The following is a 25,117-nucleotide window of genomic DNA, read 5'->3' as shown; positions in this document are numbered from 1 at the left end:
CCATTGGGGCACTGTCCCCATTGGGGGCACTGTCCCCATTGGGGGCACTGTGTATGGGGGGCACTGTCCCCCTTGGGGGCACTGTGTATGGGGGGCACTGTGTATGGGGGGCACTGTCCCCTTGGGGGCACTGTGTATGGGGGGCACTGTGTATGGGGGGCACTGTCCCCCTTGGGGGCACTGTCCCCCTTGGGGGCACTGTGTATGGGGGGCACTGTGTAATGGGGGCACTGTCCCCATTGGGGGCACTGTCCCCATTGGGGGCACTGTCCCCATTGGGGGCACTGTGTATGGGGGGACACTGTCCCCATTGGGGACACTGTGTATGGGGGGACACTGTGTATGGGGGGACTGTCCCCATTGGGGGCACTGTGTATGGGGGGGACTATCCCCATTGGGGTACTGTGTAATGGGGGGACTATCCCCATTGGGGGCACTGTCCCCATTGGGGGCACTGTCCCCTTGGGGGCACTGTGTATGGGGGCACTGTCCCCCTTGGGGGCACTGTGTATGGGGGGCACTGTCCCCCTTGGGGGCACTGTCCCCCTTGGGGGCACTGTCCCCATTGGGGGCACTGTGTATGGGGGGGACACTGTCCGTATGGGGGGGACACTGTGTATGGGGGGACTGTCCCCATTGGGGGCACTGTGTATGGGGGGGACTATCCCCATTGGGGGCACTGTGTATGGGGGGACTATCCCCATTGGGGCACTGTGTATGGGGGGGACTATCCCATTGGGGGCACTGTGTATGGGGGGGGGGGCACTGTGTATGGGGGGGACTATCCCATTGGGGGGCACTGTGTATGGGGGGGACTATCCCATTGGGGGCACTGTGTATGGGGGGGACTATCCCCATTGGGGCACTGTGTATGGGGGGACTATCCCCATTGGGGCACTGTGTATGGGGGGGACTATCCCATTGGGGGCACTGTGTATGGGGGGGACTATCCCCATTGGGGCACTGTGTATGGGGGGACTACTCCCATTGGGGGCACTGTGTATGGGGGGACTATCCCCATTGGGGGCACTGTGTATGGGGGGGGACTATCCCCATTGGGGGCACTGTGTATGGGGGGGGACTATCCCCATTGGGGGCACTGTGTATGGGGGGGGACTATCCCCATTGGGGGCACTGTGTATGGGGGGGACTATCCCATTGGGGGCACTGTGTATGGGGGGGGACTATCCTGGGCAATTGGGGGGGCACTGTGTATGGGGGGGCACTGTCCCAATTGGGGGCACTGTGTATGGGGGGGCACTGTCCCAATTGGGGGCACTTGTCCCAATTGGGGGCACTGTCCCAATTGGGGGCACTGTCCCAATTGGGGCACCTGTCCCAATTGGGGGCACTGTCCCAATTGGGGGCACTGTGTATGGGGGGACTTTGTATGGGGGGGACGTCCCAATTGGGGGACACTGTGTATGGGGGGGACTGTCCCAATTGGGGGCACTGTGTATGGGGGGACTGTCCCTATTGGGGGGGACTGTCCCTATTTGGGGGGACTGTCCCTATTGGGGGGGACTGTCCCTATTGGGGGGGACTGTCCCTATTGGGGGGGACTGTCCCTATTGGGGGGGACTGTCCCTATTGGGGGGGACTGTGTATGGGGGGGACTGTCCCAATTGGGGGCACTGTCCCAATTGGGGGCACTGTGTATGGGGCGGGACTGTCCCAATTGGGGGCACTGTGTATGGGGCGGGACTGTCCCAATTGGGGGCACTGTGTATGGGGGGGACTGTGTATGGGGGCACTGTGTATGGGGGGGACTGTCCCTATTGGGGGCACTGTGTATGGGGGGGACTGTGTATGGGGGCACTGTGTATGGGGGGACTGTCCAATTGGGGGCACTGTCCCAATTGGGGGCACTGTCCCAATTGGGGGCACTGTCCCAATTGGGGGCACTGTCCCAATTGGGGGCACTGTGTATGGGGGGGACTGTGTATGGGGGCACTGTGTATGGGGGGGACTGTCCCTATTGGGGGCACTGTGTATGGGGATCTGTCCCTATTGGGGGCACTGTGTATGGGGGGTCTGTCCCTATTGGGGGCACTGTGTATGGGGGGTCTGTCCCTATTGGGGGCACTGTGTATGGGGGGTCTGTCCCTATTGGGGGCACTGTGTATGGGGGGTCTGTCCCTATTGGGGGCACTGTGTATGGGGGGGACTGTCCCTATTGGGGGCACTGTGTATGGGGGGTCTGTCCCTATTGGGGGCACTGTGTATGGGGGGTCTGTCCCTATTGGGGGCACTGTGTATGGGGGGTCTGTCCCTATTGGGGCACTGTGTTTGGGGGGGTCTGTCCCTTTTATTGGCACTGTGTATGGGGGGGTCTGTCACTATTAGGGGCACTGTGTATGGGGGTCTGTCCCTATTAGGGGCACTGTGTATGGGAGGGTCTGTCCCTATTAGGGGCACTGTGTATGGGGGGGTCTGTCCCTATTAGGGGCACTGTGTATGGGGGGGTCTGTCCCTATTAGGGGCACTGTGTATGGGGGGGTCTGTCCCTATTAGGGGCACTGTGTATGAGGGGTCTGTCCCTATTAGGGGCACTGTGTATGAGGGGTCTGTCCCTATTAGGGGCACTGTGTATGAGGGGTCTGTCCCTATTAGGGGCACTGTGTATGAGGGGTCTGTCCCTATTAGGGGCACTGTGTATGGGGGGGTCTGTCTCACTTGGGGTTACTGTGTATGGGAGTAATGTCTCACTTGGGGGCACTGTGCATGGGGGGGACTGTCTCAATTGGGGGCACTGTGTATGGGGGTACTGTCTCAATTCGGGGGTACTGTGTATGGGGGGACTGTCTCAATTGGGAGGTACTGTGTATGGGGGGGACTGTCTCAATTGTTGGCATTGTGTATGGGGTGTACTGTCTATGGGGGCAGTTGCGGGCACTGTGTATGGGGGTACTGTGTATGGGGGCACTTTCTATGGTGGTTACTGTCTATGGTGCACATTCTATGGGGCAATTGGGGGCACTGTGTATGGGGGCAATTGAGGGCACTTTCTATGGGGGTCACTGTTTATGGGGGTACTGTCTTTTAGGCCAATTGGGTTACTGTGTATGGGGGGTACTGTCTATTGGGCCATTGGGGGCACTGTGTATGGGGGTACTGTGTATGGGGGGAAAAACTGGTACATATCACTTATAACTAACTGCCTTCTCTTTATATTTGTATTTTATATGTAGGTGTTGCTATATTGTTTTCCTTAGGTAGTACAGTATGAGGGTATAGCACATTTTGTGTCTGATCCCGCCATTTCAACTATATAAAAGGAGTATTTTTTGAAAAATAAAAAGGATTGGGTGTGGTAATTGGGGCGTGGCCAAAAAAGTGGACGTGGTCAAAAATTGCCGCGCTGCACACACCAAATCTTTTTGTTCCTCTGGCAGTTCATTTAGTTGGTACATGCCATTTGGAGTGTGAACATGTACATGTTTCTGTTGTCCTCATCCATGGGCCAAGCGCTGTCCCACGGATGAGGACTGCAGCAGGAGGACCAGAACTTTGATCCCTGCTTCAGGACAGGTAAGGTGGGTTTTTTTTTGCACTTACACACACTTACACACACACTTACACTCACTTACACACACTTACATACATTTACACACACTTACAGCACACAATTTAGCATTTTTTAGTTTGTTTTTTCATTTTGCACACTTATATACACTAATATACACTCGTATACACACTTACACACCATCACACAACTTTTACACATGTACACACATGTATACACAAACACTTTTTTTTTTTGTAAACACTTTTTCCCCCCTAAAAACTGTTTATTTTGACAGCGTGACTATTGGATCATATATTCTGACCACTAATGACACTGTCGTGTGACTTATTTTGTCGTTTCACTAATTTGCACAATTTTTGTCGTTTTATTGCATTTTTATCCCTGTATTAGTATTCCTGATCTGTTTTTAGCATAGCTTTGCCATGTGTAACTTTGGTGTAGAATGGGGGCCTCTGTATAGTTAGGGGGGGTTACAGCACATAATACGCTGTCAGGGGCTCTGTTGGCAGGCGAGAAATCCTTATGCGCTATTTTCATTTAGGGGTCAGTACATACCCCAGACTTTGGTATATATATGCATATTGGGCATCAAACTGTTCAGTAGACCATAGTTTCTATTTGGGGTGATTTGCCTCTGTATGCAAGAAATTTTTTGAGATAAATGCGGCAAATTGCAACATTTTTAGGCAATTTTCTGAAATGTCATAACAATCGGCAAACAGGAAAGCTTTACAGCTTGGTACTTTGGAGTAAAAAGAAATGTGTATCCATTATAGATTCGGGGGAATGTGTACTTTCCAAAAATATATGGCTTTCTGGGGTGAGTGTACTTTTTTGTAGCATTATCCTGCATAAAGAATGTAAATGTGTTGATTTTGCAGGAGCTGAAATGACAACTCATATGGGGATATGTTTCCATTGGGGCCCCTACATGCCACATATTTGGGTAAACCTATACATATTGGGTATCAAACTGTTCAGTGGACCCCTGGCGTTCATATTTAGGGTGATTTATTTGGTTACTTTATGACCTTTAGGAGATAAGATACTATAGACTGGAAGCTTTGAAGTGATTTTTTTTTTAATTTCCCAAATTTTGATAAAAACCAATAACTTTAGGAAAGCATTGCAACTTGATAGTTTGGAGTAGACAGACAATTGTGCCTATTCTAGATTCCCCAGAATCTGTTCTTTCCAGAAATTTTCTGGAATAATCCTTCTGTTAGTGGAATTTTTGGCCTTGAAATCTAAAGTATGCAGCTTTCTGAAGCAGTGCTTTGGAAATTTGGTAGTGTACTGCTGGGAGTTTTTGACCTATACAAGTAAGAATTTTTCATAAAACTATATATATTTGGTATTGGCACATTCTGGAGACATGGGACTTTCCAAATCAGTTGTATTTTTTCCATAAAATAATTTTTGTTTCTAGTATGTGTGTTTATATTATGGAAAATATGATTTTTTTTTTTTTTTACATTTTTTAGACCATTTAGAAGCCTATATCTTGTTACAGAATTGGAATTACACCAAAATTCTACCATATTTTGAAAGCTTAGGTTGTCCTGAAAAAAACAATATATTGTTTTCTCACAGGGTGCAGTGGGTAATTCAGTGGGAGACAGGATAGGTGAGGTAGTGGGCATAGTAAGGGAGAAATGGGGAGTAGACTTATTATTTGATTATAATGGAATCTATGGGAGATGGCCTTCCCGTAATTCAGGGTTTCCGGATAATGGGTCTGATACCTGTACAGATAATGCCATTTGGGGGAGACATTCCCAACTGATATGCATTGTTAGCAAATGTAGGCTTTACATTTCCTTTAATGCTTGAATGATTTCTTAGTGGTCTTAACTTATGGGAATCCGAATTACATAAAGATCCCTTTTTCTGGAAAACCCCAGTTTCCAAGCATTTTGGATAAAAGGTGTGCTATACCTGTACTTGGAGAAATTCAGCTATTTTGCTGGAAAATGCAAAAGAAGAAATTCAAAACTGAAATTTTATAAAAACTTGGCAAATAGATTTAGGGAGAAATCGAACAGAAAAAGAATGGTTACATATTTGGGAAAGAGTTTCATAAAAGACAGTCTTACTTGAAGCAGGCTATAAGGTTCTATTTCATTGGTACCTTACTAGTAAAAATATATGCTGGCACTGAGGGAAATTTTTTAGGAGTTTTTCCTCCCCCAGGATGGTGATCTATATTTGGTGGACTCAAGGCTGTTTGTGTCTGAATATGGCTCTATAACCTAATATACTCCATTTTGCATATTATTCTAAGTACCCATCTGCAGCCCTGCTGGGAGTGACTCCAGATGAAGTATAAAAAAAAAAACAACAAAGGTTGGTTAAAATATATTTTTAGCAGAAGGCAGGTACTAGCTAGGTCCTGGAAATCACCTTTCATAGACTTTGAGATGGTAAAAGTAAAATGGATTGGATACTCTGCAATAAAAAGGTTGAGAAGCATCTCTTCAGATAAATATCATTCCTCCTATCAGATATGGCAATGAATTGAACACAGTTACCAAGACACATTAACTAGCCAGTTGCTCTCTTCATTCAAACTTACTCAACCCACTGTGGTAAATAAAGTAGTCACATGGTAATTTAGAGAAGCAACAGTTTTGTTTTGGGTTTTTTTGTATTTTCTTTCTTTTTTGTCCTGTTATTTGCTGTCACTATTTTTATTTCTTTTACTTTGTTCAGAATAAATCAACATAATATTGTAAACATGATCAAAATTACAAAAATTAAGTCGGTGTTTGTTACAAATTAATAATAACCAGCAAATGTTCTCAAATAATTTTACTTATTACATTATTAACAAATGTTTTAATAATATGAGAAACGTAACTGTTAACAGAAAAATGCTTATTTGTGGAAAGTGAACCAAAAAAACCCACTTATTAAAGGGAGCAGAGTGAAAGCTAATTTGCTGTGGCATGTCATGAATCTACACCCATCAACAGCAAACAAGTGCAAAGGGAAAGAAAAAGAATGGAGCCAGGCTAGGCTGGGTCCTGATGAACCTGAATTTGTACATATAACAGTAAGGCATCTTATTTATACCCTTTTTATCCTCATGTACACAGCATTTTATGTATTTGAGTTTTGTGCTGCTCACCAGCAGACTTAGATCCGCTGCCAGTAACCTTCCATTGACAGTGACACATCAGTTGCAGCAATATTACAGACTTCTGCACAAGCAACTGTGTGTGTACAGGTACATAGACTCCAGTTGGATGTTGGATTCACAGACACCTCTCTATGTCTCTCAGTCAGCACTCTCCTGTAGACTGGCTAACCAGGCTTTCAGGCCCACCTGGTCAGTCTGTAGCATTTACTCTGCTATAGCCAGTCCATGTACTCTTAAGAAATGCCATATATTCTGCTATCGATTAGCTTGCATACATATAAAGAGTGACTACAATGTTATTGCACAAACAGTAGCGGTAGTTACTGTTCCTACAACATTTCTTTATAAGTTATACAAAAAGGAATGTGCAAGTGGATGCCCTCATGGATCATGGATTCCAGCTCACTTGGCATGTATGTTTAAAATTGCTGGGCCTTTTGAATAATAATTAATAATACTAATAAATGATAAAACATGATTGCTACTGCTCAAAAAAGCAAGTGATATGCGGCTTTATTCATGATTTTTTGACAATTTGACATGATTTTTTTGACAACCAAGAATTGACCAAGGAAATAGTCTTTTCCAGGTTTTCTATCAGATAGGAGAGATGGGCAGGTGGGTGTTAAACTTTAGATGTCAGTCAAGAATGGTTGGACCACTCCCAATCCTCTCTGCTCAGAACACAAGCTTCCTGTCAGAACTGAGCCAAGTTAACCAGATTTCCATTCATGATAGTTCCCCTTTAAGAAGCATATTATTATTATTAATTATCGAGCTTCAGATGTGCAACTTGCCTGCTAAAAGGGAAGAAAGAAATACACTATGACGAAAGGCTGTCTAGGTTGGGGTTGTTTTGTCTGGAGAAAAGGCACTTGCAAGGGGACATGATAACTGTTAGAAGCAATGGAAGTGGTTCTTCATGGTGAGGGCAGTGAGGCTGTGGAATGCCCTACTGATCGATGATGTAGTGGCAGAATTTATTAATGCCTTTAACCTTTTTACTGCCAGCTGTTTTGGTCAAAGCGGAACTTGTATTGCCAGACAGTTTTCGAACAAAATATCATTTTTTTCAGGACAACCTATGCTTTCAAAATATGGTAGAATTTTTGTGTAATTCCAATTCTGTAACAAGATAGAGCTTCTAAATGTCTAAAAATGAAAAAAAGAAATCACATTTTCCATAATATAAACACACATACCAGAAACAAAAATTATTTTATGCACGAAACTACAACTGATTTGACAAATCCCATGTCTCCTGAACGTGCCAATACCAAATATTCATAGTTTTATGGAGATTTCTATAGTATCTTATCTCCTACAGTTCATAAAGTAACCAAATAAAACACCCTAAATTTGAATGCCATGGGTCCACTGAACAGTATGATGCCTAATATATATAGGTTTACCTAAGTATGTGGCATGTAGGGGCCCCAATGTGGACATACCCCCATATGATCTATCATTTCTGTAACTTCAACAAAAACACATTTACATTCTTTGTGTGATAATGCTAAAAAAAAGTATGCTCACCCCAGAAAGCTATATATTTTTTAAAAGCAGACATTCCCCCGAATCTATAATGGGTACATATTTCTTTGTACTCCAAAGTACCAAGCCAAGCAAAGCTTTCCTAAGTTTACCGATTTTTATGACATTGCAGAAAATCACCTAAAATGTTGCAATTTGCTGCATTTATCTTACAAAATTTCTTTGAAAATCACCCCAAATAGGAACACATAAGGTCTACTGAACAGTTTGATGCCCAATATGCATAGATATACCCAAGCCTGCGGTATGTACTAACCCCAAAATGAAAATAGCGTATATGGAATTCTTGCCTGCCATCTCAGCTTTTGCATACAGAGCCCCCTGACAGCGTATTATGTGCCGTATGGGGCTCTGTTTGCAAAAGCTCTGTATACAGAGACCGCCAGAAAACCATATAGTTTTGAAAAGTAAACATTCTGTATGTATGTATGTATGTATAACTTTATTTATAAAGCGCTACATATGTACGTAGCGCTGTACAGTAGAATACATTAATATAAACGGGTATTAAAATAGATAAATACAAAGTATTACAATAAGCACAAATAAATACAAGATACAGTTGCAATAAGTTAAGAGTCAAAGACACAAGAGGATGGAGGTCCCTGCCCCGTAGAGCTTACAATCTATATGGGAGGGTAACTTACAGACACAAATCGGCAAATATAAGTTGCTGTAGGTCACAGTGGGTGACACTACAATATAAGTGCTAGTTCTGACAAATCCAACATGGGTAAAGAGTCCACCAAAGTACCAATCTGCAAAGCTTTCCTAAAATTAGTGGTTTTTATGACATTTCGGAAAATTGCCTAAAAATGTTGCATTTTGCTGCATTTATCTCACACAATTTGTTGTGTAGAATGGCAAATCACCCCAAATAGGAACACCAGAGGTCTACTGAACAATGTGATGCCCAATATGCATAGATATACCAAAGTCTGGGATATGTACTAACCCCAAAATTAAAATAGCACACATGGATTTCTCAGCTTACAGAGCCCCCTGTCAGCATATTTGTGCCATATGTGCCATAACAGCCCTTAACTATACAGAAACCCCCAGAAAACCATATATTTTTGTAAAGTACACATTCTGATGAATTCAAAATACAGTGGTGTGAAAAACTATTTGCCCCCTTCCTGATTTCTTATTCTTTTGCATGTTTGTCACACAAAATGTTTCTGATCATCAAACACATTTAACTATTAGTCAAAGATAACATAATTGAACACAAAATGCAGTTTTTAAATGAAGGTTTACGTTATTAAGGGAGAAAAAAAACTCCAGATCTACATGGCCCCGTGTGAAAAAGTGATTGCCCCCCTTGTTAAAAAAATAACTTAACTGTGGTTTATCACAAATGAGTTCAATTTCTGTAGTCACCACCAGGCCTGATTACTGCCACCCCTGTTTCAATCAAGAAATCACTTAAATAGGAGCTACCTGACACAGAGAAGTAGACCAAAAGCACCTCAAAAGCTAGACATCATGCCAAGATCCAAAGAAATTCAGGAACAAATGAGAACAAAAGTAATTGAGATCTATCAGTCTGGTAAAGGTTATAAAGCCATTTCTAAAGCTTTGGGACTCCAGCGAACCACAGTGAGAGCCATTATCCACAAATGGCAAAAACATGGAACAGTGGTGAACCTTCCCAGGAGTGGCCGGCCGACCAAAATTACCCCAAGAGCGCAGAGACAACTCATCCGAGAGGCCACAAAAGACCCCAGGACAACATCTAAAGAACTGCAGGCCTCACTTGCCTCAATTAAGGTCAGTGTTCACGACTCCACCATAAGAAAGAGACTGGGCAAAAACGGCCTGCATGGCAGACTTCCAAGGCGCAAACCACTTTTAAGCTAAAAGAACATTAAGGCTCGTCTCAATTTTGCTAAAAAACATCTCAATGATTGCCAAGACTTTTGGGAAAATACCTTGTGGATCGACAAGACAAAAGTTGAACTTTTTGGAAGGTGCCTGTCCCGTTACATCTGGCGTAAAAGTAACACAGCATTTCAGAAAAAGAACATCATACCAACAGTAAAATATGGTGGTGGTAGTGTGATGGTCTGGGGTTGTTTTGCTGCTTCAGGACCTGGAAGCCTTGCTGTGATAGATGGAACCATGAATTCTACTGTCTACCAAAAAATCCTGAAGGAGAATGTCCGGCCATCTGTTCATCAACTCAAGCTGAAGCGATCTTGGGTGCTGCAGCAGGACAATGACCCAAAACACACCAGCAAATCCACCTCTGAATGGCTGAAGAAAAACAAAATGAAGACTTTGGAGTGGCCTAGTCAAAGTCCTGACCTGAATCCTATTGAGATGTTGTGGCATGACCTTAAAAAGGTGGTTCATGCTAGAAAACCCTCAAATAAAGCTGAATTACAACAATTCTGCAAAGATGAGTGGGCCAAAATTCCTCCAGAGCGCTGTAAAAGACTCGTTGCAAGTTATCGCAAACGCTTGATTGCAGTTATTGCTGCTAAGGGTGGCCCAACCAGTTATTAGGTTCAGGGGGCAATTACTTTTTCACACAGGGCCATGTAGGTTTGGATTTTTTTTCTCCCTAAATAATAAAAACCCTCATTTAAAAACTGCATTTTGTGTTTACTTGTGTTATCTTTGACTAATAGTTAAATGTGTTTGATGAGCAGAAACATTTAAGTGTGACAAACATGCAAAAGAATAAGAAATCAGGAAGGGGGCAAATAGTTTTTCACACCACTGTAGGTAAAGTTATTTTTGTACACCAAAGTTACACATGGCAAAGCTATGCTAAAAACAGATTAGGAATACTAATACAGGAATAAAAATACAATAAAACCACAAAAAATGTGCAAATCAGTGAAACAACAAAATAAGTCACACAACAGTGTAATTAGTGGTCAGAATATATGATCCAATAGTCACGCTTCCAAAATAAACAGTTTTTAGGGAAAAGAAACTAATACGAGTGGTAAAATGGAAAAAAAAAAAGTTTGTGTATACATGTGTGTACATATGTAAAAGTTGTGTGTAAGTGTGTATATGAGTGTATATGAGTGTGCAAAATGAAAACAAAAAACAAAAATAACCTGCTAAATTGTGTGCTGTATGTGTGTATAAATGTATGTAAGTGTGTAAATGCAAAAAATAAAAACACTTACCTGTCCCGAAGCAGGGATTGCAGTCCTGGTCCTCCTGCTGCAGTTCTGGTGTCAGTGGGCCGGCGCTTGGGGGGGGGGGAAAAGGAAGTGGGGTCCAAGCAGCAGACGTGATGTGATCGCGTCTGCTGCTTGGAGGTCTGTCCTGCAACAATCGCGTCGCAGGACCGATATGACAGCCTCCTTGGCTCGTTGCCCAGGGGGCTGTCATCGCTAAAAACTTGAACTGCAAAACAACGTGTGAGGCATGTCGTTGGCAGTTAGAGTATTAAACCATACCTCCTAACTGTACTTATTTTTGCAGGACAAACTAAATAGGTCTCTTGGTGGAACAGACCAAGGGCAATTTAACCTTTTTTTTTTTAGCAAAACTGTAATAACACATAAAACAAGACCCCATACTTTTAATAACCTGCCAAATTTTGTAAAATGGGAGTGGTATACAGGTGTGGTTGCAAAAATGAGCATGGACAAAATTTGGCATTCCTTTTTGGCCCTCTTTGCATTTTGCAAATGTAAATGGGAGGTATGCTTTAAATGGGATCTATACCATAAATTTTTACAATGCACTAAACTATGTAAAATAGAAGTAAGTGCTTTTATTGTAATACCTTTGGGTTCAAATATGTCCATAACTGCTTGAAAACTGTGCTCAACCCAGACCTTTTGCCAGCTTCCAGTTTAGACTCTTCAGTATGTGGCTCAGAGCCTCCGGCCCAGATAGACTTCACTGACACAGCAGAGCTACTTAAAGTAGCAGCAGCACAAGCAGAGAGACACAGAAGGAGGAAACTGGGAGGAGTTTTCCCTGCTACTATTGAGTAAAAAGTCAGTGCTGTGACCACTTCCTTTGGGAGACTGAAGCGAAACTCCCATGTTTCATTTTGCTCTGGCTTCTAATTAATGAGGTTGTGTATGCAGCTCTCATATAATGACAGTTTTAGGAGGTAAAATGTTTTTAAAACATCTTTCTTTCTGCAACATTTCAGATTTTGAGGGAGGATGAATAGTATAACTGAATATGAACTTTACATAAAATGTCTCCTTTAAACAAAAAGTAACACCAAAAAAATTCAAATGTATCAGATTAAAATATTATATACTGTTGCCCTGAGTGCAGGTTACATAGCTGATAACAGATAATCTATGTAAAATGCCATTGTATATTAGTACATGTGTAATTTGTGTAATATCCAAGGCTGTAGTTATCTTAAGATCTAATGTTAGTTCAGTAAAGGTATTGGTATATATATGTGATACATGTGTGCTGAGGTTCATTTGAAGGGGATTGAACTGATAGGCTTTTATCTTTTTTCAACCCAAATCAATTATGTAAATATCATTGGCCACAAAGGATTAAATCAAGAGGTTGATCTAATTGAGCTGTTTGTGAAAAAAATTAGTGGTCACTAGCTAAAAGTTCTAGTGGTAGATAACAACCTACTGATTACAACCTACAACCACTGGTTGTAAGGCATATTTTTGTAAGTTGGCATGGTTTATGGCCTTAAAAGGGTTGTTCACCTTAAACTTAATTTCTAGTTTGATGTAGAGAGTGCTATTCGGAGACAATCTGCAGTTGGCCTTTATTTTTCATTTGTGTTTTTTGTAGAAGCTCTCCAGTTTGGAATTTCAGCTGCTATCTAGTTGCTAGGGTGCAAATTACCCTAGCAACAGGTAAGTATTAATAATTAACAGCAGGGCATCATGGTGGCTAAGTGATTAGCACTCCTGCTCTGAAGCGCTGGGGTTGTTCAATCCCAGGCAGGACACTCTCTACAAGGAGTTTGTATGTTCTTCCCATGTCTGGGTGGGTTTTCTTCCATGCTCCAAAAACATACAGGCAGATTAATTGGCTTTTGACTAAATTGACCATTGTATGTGTGAATGTGATAGGGGCCTCAGATTGTTAGCTTCTCTGGGATAGGGCTTGATGTGAACGATGCCTAAACTCTGTAAAGCTCTGTGGAAATGTGTTAGCACTATATAAATAACAGCCTCATTTGGCTTCTAGAGTTAGTGACCTTCATTTGAAGGCAGAAGAAGGCAAATAATTCAAAAACTCCAAAAAGAAGAAGGCAAATAATTCAAAAACTCCAAAAAATAAATAAAAAAAGACCAATTGAAATGTTACTTATATAATACAAGTTAGCATAAAGGTGAACAACCCCTTTAAAATATCCTAAAGTGATTACTGATAAAGTAATTTCAATTTATAGGTGTAAAAAATCTCCATAAAACATAACAAATGTGTCTTTACCTGTGGTAAAAGGTGTCTTTAAAATAAACTGTATTATCATGTGACAAAGATATTTTACATTCATTTTTTTTTTAAATGCATAATTTTTGTAATTATAAATCCGTATTTAGTGAGGTTACTCATTGTTAATATATTTTTATTTTTCTTTATTTTCTAGGTCCTGGAGTTTTTCCTTTTTACATGTGTTTATATTTTGCATTGACAGTGTGGAAATTGTATCATTCTTAAATTTGGGAATCCTAAATTAGACATACAAAACAGCACATTTAGCCTTTTTTAATGAAAAGAATTGCAGTGACATTTTGAATCTTATCAAACTACTCAGCAATGTGGTCAGCACAGCTTCTACTGTTCATGATTCTCACAGAACCAATGTCTTATGGTAAGTATTATTATAATGTGAGTAATGATATGTGTATTTGTTATGTGTATTTTTTATTCAAATTTTTTCACTGCTTTGCTCTGACTGCACTAATAAGTAATAAAAATAGTTTCCTTAAGTCTTGGAATTACACAATCACAGCAAGCAGGCAGGTGCCATTTTGTGGAAACCGTTATTAAGGCAAGCTTTGCATCACCCCAAAATCTTGTGTATGTGTCAGAATGGGGGGCCTCATGCACATGTCCATGCACTAGTTAGACAATTAGATGGAATGAGCTCTACAGCTCCTTGCACCTTAAGGTGGCCATACACGCACCGATATTATCGTACGAAACCTCGTTTCGTACGATAATCGGTGCGTGTATGGCATGTCGGCGAGTCGACCGATATCGCAGGAAGCTGCCGATATCGGACGACTCGCCGATCGGACAAGTTTGAAAATTTTGATCGGGCGCCATAGAAGGCGCCTGACCAAAATTCTCCCTTCAGAGCTGAATCGGCAGAAGGAGGTAGAAATCCTATTGTTTCTACCTCCTTACCTGCCGATTCAGCCCTGAATGGTGTGTGGCGGATCTGACGATGTTTCGTGCGACCGATGGTCGTACGAAACATCGTCGGATCGCCACGTGTATGGCCACCTTTAATAAATGCTATTGTCAGGCACAATATTTACTCTGCGCAGCAAATAATATATACCGATCTAGCAGCAGAGTAATAAACAATGTGTGATCTAAGAAATAAAACAATTATTTTGTTTGTTTGAACTTGCAACCTCTCTACTTATTATAACATAACTTATTATAACTATACCCCTGTTTGTGCTCACATCTTGCTTGCATCTTACTTCACTTACTCACTGAGCTACAAGAGCACACATATGGTATGGGTTTTATTTTAATATATAACGCTGCATACTGATATTTATAAATGCACAATGGGAAGAACCAGAGAACACATATTGGTGTTTCTCCTATAGCTTTTAAATAGATAATCATCATTTGCACCAGCAATCTGTGACTGTTTGTACATTGTTCTAGTCTCCAGAGCTAACACTTCATTAGAATAGAAGCCAAATGTGACAAGATCAAAGGCATTCCAGCAAGCATGTTCACAAAGGTGCCTGTCTTGGGTTTTACAATATGTACTGAGTGACTAAGCTCACTAGGAGCATCTAGTGGTGACCTTTTTATTGCAGTTTGGGTTAACTAAATTTGTTATCTTGTGATATCACAACTGGATGTAACCAGACACCTTTTGGGATGCCCAGCGCTTTATCTCTATAATACCCCCAGAACTCATTGTAGGGTGAGGAGCAAGTCACACTATAACTACTGATGTTCGTTGGGGGCAAGACTCAGCTGGCTCATTAGACTACTGATAAGAGATGTTTGATGTGTGTTATACATTGCAGAAGTTTTGGCGGGCTACATGATTGATGTGAAAGCCTACAGAGTCTGCAAGGAACGAACAACCGGAGAGCATCAGAAAACTTTTAGACGCATGTTCGACTTTGTGTGTCAGTATACACAGCACTGGAGTGGCCAGCTTTAAAATTGTTCAACAGAAGGGGGGGAGAGCGAACCAATACCTTGGTAGTCAGTACAGGTCTGCAACCTCAGCTAAGCATGACTGCTTCCTCCAGAAAGAACAGGGCGGGTTCTTAAAATAACGCACCTCTATTGGTCAGGCACTATGCTAGCAGCCCTATAGAATGCTGGATAGTGTAGTTCATTAGACCTGAGGATGTGTTTGTAAATTTGTTAACTACGGGGAAATTAGGGATCTTATGCTTGCATAGAGGTTGCTCAGGCATTATATGATTGGCAGGTGGGATTTTTAAATGCCTTTTATAATGTGTATGGATGTATTAAAAAATGAAGTTGGGTTTCATGTGTAATTGGAAAAGGACTTATTGTACAGCTTTTTATGTCAGGGTGACAGATTCCCTTTAACATGTTTGTTGTAGCATAGTGATACTCAGAAAGTGATACATGTGGCAACTTTATGCTAAGTTGCAGCCCTGCTAGAAGACCCAACAAGGTTTTTTTCTGCTGCCTGGAAGAAGTAAGTAAGTATGATTATGATGTTAAATAATTCATTTTGCCACCTTTGGGTAGAACTCAGAAATAGAACAAGTTTATACAATACAAAAATGAATACATATACATAAAGACCCCATTGTACTCTGCCCTACGTGTTTCATACCCTCCTGTATTTATTCATAGACATCCTAATAAATCCATACCAGGTCTGAATCCCATTTTCCATAACCCACATTGCTATATGTCAGTCAGTTTGTAATTCAAAAGATGCTGGTGTTTTTAATCCTTGTTTTTCAAATTAGAGAGGCTTCAGATGGGGTTTTTTTGCCTTCCTCTGGATCAACTAGTAGTTAGGCAGGTTATACAGTATATAGGCATTATGGTTGAACGTGATGGACGTATGTCTTTTTTCAACCCACTTACTATGTTACTATGTTTTTCAACCCAACTTACTATAATTATCATAGTAAGCCAATAACTGTATTACCTTTACTCCACTTTTGTTATGTTTCATTGGTGGGTTATGGAAAATGGGATTTAGACCTGGTATGGATTTATTAGGATGTCTATGAATAAATACAGGAAGGTAAGGCAGAGTACAATGGGGTCTTTATGTATATGTATTCATTGTTGTATTGTATAAACTTGTTCTATTTTTGAGTTCTACCCAAAGGTGGCAAAATGAATTATTTAACATCATAAAGTTTTACCCTATAACTTTTGGACTGGCTTACACTGTACAAAACCTTTACATTGTTTCATAAGCCATAGGGGGGAATTCACAAAAGTGGTGATATTGAGACAAAATAAAAGTAGAGATAGATTTGTTGGATTTCCCACCTTATTTACAAACCTCTATCTCCACTTTTGTGAATTAGTCTTTTAACCTTTTAACTGCCAATGACAGGTGTGGCACATTGTTGTAGAAATAGGCTTTAACCCTTTTAGTGCCATGGGACGTAGATTCTACGTCCTGGGTAGCAAAGGACCAAAGTGCCACAGGACGTAGAATCTACGTCCTACAGCACTATCAGGTTTACAAGCGCTGCGCTCGCTTTTAAAGCAGCGCAGCGCTTGTAAACCCTTCACAACCCCCTAGGCAACGAGCACAAGCGGTCATACTCACCGATCCGGTCCCACGATCGCGTCGCCAGCCAATGACAGCAGTGGACACGCGATGATGACGTGTCCACTGCTGTCCCTTTAAATAGCGCCGCCTACTGTCGGCTCCTCATTCCTGCTGCGCACTTCGGACCTGATGGAGCTCCCCTGCTGCCTTCCTGCTGCCTTCCTGCCAGATTGGTCGCCCCTGATCGCCTGCCTGCCTTGGGTAAGCTGAACTACAACTCTCTACCACTGTTTATTTTGCTTATTTCTATCTCAACTGTCTAAAATTTTTTTTTTTTTTTCAATTTTTTCTTCTATCTTTGTCATTATTACACTTTTGCACACATACACACTTAGTTACAACTTTCCCAAGCACACACAGACACTCACACACACACTTACACTTACACTTTTTTTTTTTTTTTTCTATCTTTCTTTTCTTTTCTTTCTTTCTTTGCTTTCTTTGGCAGTCTTTTTTTTTACTAAAACTTTATTTCTGATCTTGCTCTATAATTATCTGATTTATTTGGTTGCATTTTAGTGTTTTTTTGGCATTTTCATAATTGATTTCTGTTTTTTTATTATTGTATTGTATTGTAACTTTTTTTATTGCTATTGGGTGCTGAATTTGCAGTGACGTTGGTGGATCCAGGGCTCTGAATCCCTGGTTTTATTCCATTTTAACTTCATTTGATTTCAGTTGTTCTAGAAAGGCTAAGATTGCTCTGGTAGTTTCTATTGCCAAGGGTTAGGCTGATGCCACACATGGCGTAGGGCTGATTTTTTTCAGCAAGTGGAAAAACGCTTGCCGAAAATTCAGCCCTACGCCTGCTACTTGTGCCTGCACCCGAATGAATGGAATACGCTCGGGTGCAGGCACATGTAGCCGATATACGCATGAAAACGCGAGACTTTGCATTCTCACGCGTTTTCATGTGTATATCGGCTACATGTGCCTGCACCCGAGCGTATTCCATTCATTCGGGTGCAGGCAAAAAAAAAGGGGTGCATAGAGTGCAGCCCCAATATTATGCATTTTCAGGTTTGGCGGCCATGTACTTATGTGCAACCAGACATAGGTATCGTTTTATTCAGGGGAACTTGCAGATTGATGTTTAGTAAGTTTTTGGTAGTTGCCATGGAAATTTTGGAGAGAAATCTAGGTTTGTATCTGGTTTTTCCTTGATTTCTGACCAAAGCGCTGACTTCTGCAAGGGACTGCGGCCACAATTTTCCATGTAGAAAGAGAAGAGTGGTGTCTCTGAATAGCTGAAGGTGTGCACTTTTCGTAAATATATTGATTGTGGGGGTTATTTCACAGGTATGGGGGTGTTTAGACTAAATAACTGCAGGTAGAGCACATAGAGCACAGACCCCCCTTATGCATTGCCCCTGTTTGGGGGCATTTGGTGGCCACGTCTTTATGTGCACCCATACATATGGGGTATCGTTTTATTCAAGGGAACTTGCAAATTGAGGTTTAGTAAGTTTTTGGTAGTTGCCATGGAGATTTTGGGGAGAAATCTAGGTTTTTATCTGGTTCTTCCTTGATTTCTGACCAAAATCTAGGTTTGTATCTGGTTTTTCCTTGATTTCTGACCAAAGCGCTGACTTCTGCAATGGACTGCAGCCACAATTTTCCATGTAGAAAGAGAAGAGTGGCGTCTCTGAATAGCTGAAGGTGTGCACTTTTCGTAAATATATTGATTGTGGGGGTTATCTCACAGGTAGGGGGGGTTAACACTGAAAAGCTGCAGGTAGTGCACATAGAGCGCAGCCCCCAAAATTTCAACTGAAATTGCCCTTATACATTGCCCCTGTTTTGGGGCATTTGGTGGCCACGTCTTTATGTGCACCCATACATATGGGGTATCGTTTTATTCAGGGGAACTTGCAGATTGATGGTTAGTAAGTTTTTGGTAGTTGCCATGGAGATTTTGGGGAGAAATCTAGGTTTGTATCTGGTTTTTCCTTGATTTCTGACCAAAGCGCTGACTTCTGCAAGGGACTGCGGCCACAATTTTTCATGTAGAAAGAGAAGAGTGGTGTCTCTGAATAGCTGAAGGTGTGCACTTTTTGTAAATATATAGTTTGCGGGGGTTATTTCACAGGTATGGGGGTGTTTAGACTATATAACTGCAGGTAGAGCACATAGAGCACAGCCCCCCCTTATGCATTGCCCCTGTTTGGTGGCCACGTCTTTATGTGCACCCATACATATGGGGTATCGTTTTATTCAGGGGAACTTGCAGATTGATGTTTAGTAAGTTTTTGGTAGTTGCCATGGAGATTTTGGGGAAAAATCTAGGTTTGTATCTGGTTTTTCCTTGATTTCTGACCAAAGCGCTGACTTCTGCAAGGGACTGGGGCCACAATTTTTCATGTAGAAAGAGAAGAGTGGTGTCTCTGAATAGCTGAAGGTGTGCACTTTTTGGAAATATATAGATTGTGGGGGTTATCTCACAGGTAGGGGGGGTTAACACTGAAAAACTGCAGGTAGTGCACATAGAGCGCAGCCCCCAAAATTTCAACTGAAATTGCCCTTATGCATTGCCCCTGTTTTGGGGCATTTGGTGGCCACGTCTTTATGTGCACCCATACATATGGGGTATTGTTTTATTCAGGGGAACTTGCAAATTGAGGTTTAGTAAGTTTTTGGTAGTTGCCATGGAGATTTTGGGGAGAAATCTAGGTTTTTTATCTGGTTTTTCCTTGATTTCTGACCAAAATCTAGGTTTGTATCTGGTTTTTCCTTGATTTCTGACCAAAGCGCTGACTTCTGCAAGGGACTGCAGCCACAATTTTCCATGTAGAAAGAGAAGAGTGGTGTCTCTGAATAGCTGAAGGTGTGCACTTTTCGTAAATATATAGATTTTGGGGGTTATTTCACAGGTAGGGGGGGTTAACACTGAAAAACTGCAGGTAGTGCACATAGAGCGCAACCCCCAAAATTTCAACTGAAATTGCCCTTATGCATTGCCCCTGTTTTGGGGCATTTGGTGGCCACGTCTTTATGTGCACCCATACATATGGGGTATCGTTTTATTCAGGGGAACTTGCAGATTGATGGTTAGTAAGATTTCGGTAGTTGCCATGGGGATTTTGGGGAGAAATCTAGGTTTGTATCTGGTTTTTCCTTGATTTCTGACCAAAGCGCTTACTTCTGCAAGGGACTGCGGCCACAATTTTCCATGTAGAAAGAGAAGAGTGGTGTCTCTGAATAGCTGAAGGTGTGCACTTTTCGTAAATATATTGATTGTGGGGGTTATCTCACAGGTAGGGGGGGGTTAACACTGAAAAGCTGCAGGTAGTGCACATAGAGCGCAGCCCCCAAAATTTCAACTGAAATTGCCCTTATACATTGCCCCTGTTTTGGGGCATTTGGTGGCCACGTCTTTATGTGCACCCATACATATGGGGTATCGTTTTATTCAGGGGAACTTGCAGATTGATGGTTAGTAAGATTTTGGTAGTTGCCATGGAGATTTTGGGGAGAAATCTAGGTTTGTATCTGGTTTTTCCTTGATTTCTGACCAAAGCGCTGACTTCTGCAAGGGACTGCGGCCACAATTTTCCATGTAGAAAGAGAAGAGTGGTGTCTCTGAATAGCTGAAGGTGTGCACTTTTCGTAAATATATAGATTTTGGGGTTTATCTCACAGGTAGGGGGGGTTAACACTGAAAAACTGCAGGTAGTGCACATAGAGCGCAGCCCCCAAAATTTCAACTGAAATTGCCCTTATGCATTGCCCCTGTTTGGGGGCATTTGGTGGCCACGTCTTTATGTGCACCCATACATATGGGGTATCGTTTTATTCAGGGGAACTTGCAGATTGATGTTTAGTAAGTTTTTGGTAGTTGCCATGGAGATTTTGGGGAGAAATCTAGGTTTGTATCTGTTTTTTTCCTTGATTTCTGACCAAAGCGCTGACTTCTGCAAGGGACTGCATCCACAATTTTCCATGTAGAAAGAGAAGAGTGGTGTCTCTGAATAGCTGAAGGTGTGCACTTTTCAGAAATATATAGTTTGTGGGGGTTATTTCACAGGTAGGGGGGGTTAACACTGAAAAATTGCAGGTAGTGCACATAGAGCGCAGCCCCCAAATTTTTAGCTGTAATTGCCTTTATGCATTGCCCCTGCTTTGGAGTGTTTGGTGCCCATGTCTTTATGTGCACCCATACATATGGGGCATCATTTTATTCAGGAGAAGTTTGTCTTTCAAAGTTGCCTTTGTTAGAAAATTTTTATGAGATTTTTTTTTTGTCAAATCCACATTTGATCATGCGTCCAAGTTTACGTTTTAGAAAAAAAAAAAATGTCAAAAAAAGCTCCAAATTGCACAATGCACTGACAAAAAGTATTTGGCTTTTGAGAGAAAACTACATTGCACCTAGAAACCTGAAGGTCTGTAGTTTCTAAAGATACTGAACATGAGGGGATATTTTAGATTTACATATAAGTTATGCTGCATCAACTGTTACAAGCGCTTTTCCGCTTTGTTCTGGTGTGATATTGTACTAAGTATTGCTTTAGTTTGGGGGTTACTTCTGGACAGGAACTGTGGGGTACCACCACATATTTGGTATCGTTGGACTTGGGAGTATCAGGGCTTTTACAAACGACAAAAAAAAGTGTGTAAAATTAACTTTTCTATGGAAAAAAACCTCAAAATATACAGAAATTTTTCATAATTTTTTTTTTTTTTACATATTTCACCCAAAATACACATCATATCTCCAGAAAAGTTATAAAATTTGATATGTATGTCAAAGCCCAATTAGTGACGAAAAAAACGATATATAATTTCCCTAGTTTCATGTAGGTTTTCCTACCAAAAAACATTGTTAAAGTGAATGAGTACAAAATGCTTAAAAAACGTCTGGCACTGGGGGGAACCGAAATGACGAATTCGGCTGGCACTTAAAGGGTTAACTGCCAATGACGTGTCTCGTACATTGTTTGGCAATTAAAGATTTCCTCTGCAGAAGCGGCCACTTCTGCAGAGGGTTTTTTAGTGAAGACAGCCCCTTTGGGCAACAAGCCAAGGGGGCTGTCATGTTGGTCCTGCAACGCGATTGCATTGCGTTTGCTTCTTGTTCCTGCTTCCCCCCCCAGCGCCGCTGCCCACTGAGTTGACTGCAGCATGGAGGACAAAGCCAAGTGATCCCTGCTTCAGGACAGGTAAGGTGGTTTTTTTTGCACTTACACACACTTACACACACTTACACTCACTTACACTCACTTACATACACTTACACACAATTTAGCAGTTTTTTTTTTCATTTTTTCATTTTGCACACTTATATACACAACTTACACACTGTCATACATCCTTTACACATGTAGACACAAACACAATTTTTTTTTTCCATTTAACCACTTTGTTTTTAGTTTCTTTTCCCTAAAATGTTTTTATTTTGACAGAGTGACTATTGGATCAGATATTATGACCACTAATTACACTGTCATGTGACTTATTTTGTTGTCACTGATTTGGACAATTTTTGTCGTTTATTTATTCTTTTCCCAGTATTAGTGTTCCTGATCTGTTTTTAGCATAGCTTTGCCATGTGTAACTTTGATGTACAAAAATAACTTTACCTATTTTGAATTCATCAAAATGTGTACTTTCCAAAACTATATGGTTTTCTGGGGGCCTCTGTATAGTTTAAGGTTACCATATAGCCCTGTTTTACAGGGACAGGCCCCGTTTCAGGACCCTTGTCCCCGTGGGAAGTGTCCCCGTGAAGCGTCCCCGTGAAGCGTCCCCGTTTGCAAGCATAAGATCCCTAATTTCCCATAGTTAACAAATTTACAAACACGGCCTCAGGTCTAATGAACTACATTACTCAGCATTCTATAGGGCTGCTAGCATAGTGCCTGACCAATAGAGGCGTGTTATTTTAAGGACCCGCCCTGTTCTTTCTGGAGGAAGCAGTTGTGCTTAGCTGAGGTTGCAGACCTGTACTGACTACCAAGGTATTGGATCGCTCTCCCCCCCTCCTGTTGAACAATTTTAAAGCTGGCCGCTCCAGTGCTGTGCATACTGACATGCAAAGCCGAACATGCGTCTAAAAGTTTTCTGATGCTCTTCGGTAGTTCGTTTGTTGCAGACTCTGTAGGCTTTCACATCAATCATGTAGCCTGCCAAGACTTCAGCAATGTATAACACACATCAAACATCTCTTATCAGTAGTCTAATGAGCCAGCTGAGTCTGCCCTGAACAAACAACAAGAGAGTATCAGCAGTTATAGTGTGACTTGCTCCTCACCCTGCAATGAGTTCTGGGGGGTATTGTACATGGAATTGCCACTGTGTCATCCTGCTATGAGTTCTGAGGGTATTATACATGGAATTGACACTGCGTCACCCTGCTATGAGTTCTGGGAGTATTATACATGGAATTGCCACTGTGTCACCCTGCTATGAGTTCTGAGGGGTATTATACATGGAATTGGCACTGCTATGAGTTCTGGGGTATTATACATGGAACTGCTACTGTGTCATCCTGATATGAGTTCTGGGGGGTATTATACATGGAACTGCAACCTTCTATTAGTTTTGTGGGCATTATAAATGAAATTTGCATGCATCATAACCCTTATGTTTCATTGGCTTTCACTGTTTTTGTAAAATATCTTTTAAAATACCTGTAAAATGGGGTGTGGTTTATTGGGGGGGTGTCTCCTAAAGTGGCCGTGGCCTTAAAATTTTGCCGCGTTGCTTGCCGCCATTCTTTCCCCTGTCCCCGGATTTCACAATGAAAATCTGGTCACCTTACTTTAGCTGTATCGAGGGATACCACTATTCTGTTCCCTTTGTTCCCAGATTCTAGATTATTAAATGGCCATCTGATATTTATGTCTGTAGCGTTCTGTGGCATAAATTCTGTTTGGTCAGGATGGATTACAGATCTTACAATTCGTTTTAGCCTGTTACCTAGCACTTTTGCAAAATCTTGTGTATCACAGTTTAGTAAGGATAAGGCGGTAGGAAGCGTAGTTGTCTGAGGGTTTGCCAACTTTAGGAATACCGTATATATTTGAGTATAAGCCGAGTTTTTCAGCACGAAAAATGTGCTGAAAAACGGAACCTCGGCTTATAGCCACGGCCGTGTCTGTAACTGTGTGCGCGCTTAGTGCCTAGTCCTGAATGCAACTGAATGCAATTTGTTAGGTGAGAAAATTGCATTAACATTGTTCTCCCATAATAAACCTCATTATTGTGTCTATTTAGTTGCAGGGATCAAATCCCAAGTAACTGCCCTAAATACAAATGAGTGGGGGTGGCTAGTATTAATGGCCTCCAGGCAGCACCCAGTGAATGTGCACCCTGTGAATATGGCGTGCAGTAGCACAGAAACCTCTAGGATGTGCCCAGTGAATGTGCGCCCAGTGAATATGGAGTGAAGTAGCACAGAAACCTCTAAGATGCGCCCAGTGAATATGGAGTGAAGTGGGAACTGCATAATAAGGTACAAAAGGGTAAATAGAAGGAGGCAGTTACTATAGGTGCAAAAGAACCACTGGACAAAAGTGGGACTATAATTAATTATTTTAAACTAAATGTTAAAGTATCTTCATATTAGTATGGCAACTTCAAGGCAGGAGGGTCAAGGGGTCCTCAATCCACCTTTCCCTAATCTGCAGCTGTCAACATTATATGTTTATGAAGAGTTCACAGGGGGTCACTCTAAGGGGCTGATTTACTAATCCACGAATCAGAATCCCGAATGGGAAAAAAATGGATTGGAAATGAACATTTTGCGACTTTTTCGTATTTTGTGCGTTTTTTTTGTGAATTGTCACGACTTTTTTGTAGCCGTTACGACTTGCGCGAATTGTCGCGACTTTTTCGTATTGAGTGCTAATAAACGGCGGCCAAACCTTTCCGTTTTTTTCGCGACGGCTACAAAAAAGTCGCAACAATTCGCGCAAGTCGTAATGGCTACGAA

The 25,117-nt window shown here is 41.8% G+C and overlaps 1 protein-coding gene across 6 annotated transcripts in view; it reads left to right on the top strand.

The window, feature by feature from the left end:
- Positions 1–25,117, top strand: part of adgrl3 (adhesion G protein-coupled receptor L3) — a 1,193,186-nt gene that overhangs the window by 216,758 nt on the left and 951,311 nt on the right. For all 6 annotated transcript variants that reach the window (XM_031903606.1, XM_031903589.1, XM_031903595.1 and 3 more), the window contains one exon: positions 13,789–14,013. In XM_031903606.1, coding sequence (XP_031759466.1) covers positions 13,959–14,013 — 55 coding nt within the window. In that variant the 5' untranslated portion in view covers positions 13,789–13,958. The remainder of the gene's footprint in view (positions 1–13,788; positions 14,014–25,117) is intronic.

This window comes from Xenopus tropicalis, chromosome 1 (assembly GCF_000004195.4).
Source record: "Xenopus tropicalis strain Nigerian chromosome 1, UCB_Xtro_10.0, whole genome shotgun sequence".
Taxonomy (NCBI): domain Eukaryota; kingdom Metazoa; phylum Chordata; class Amphibia; order Anura; family Pipidae; genus Xenopus; species Xenopus tropicalis.
Note: the sequence above shows the minus strand (reverse complement) of the source record. Positions and strands in the feature narration are given on the sequence as shown.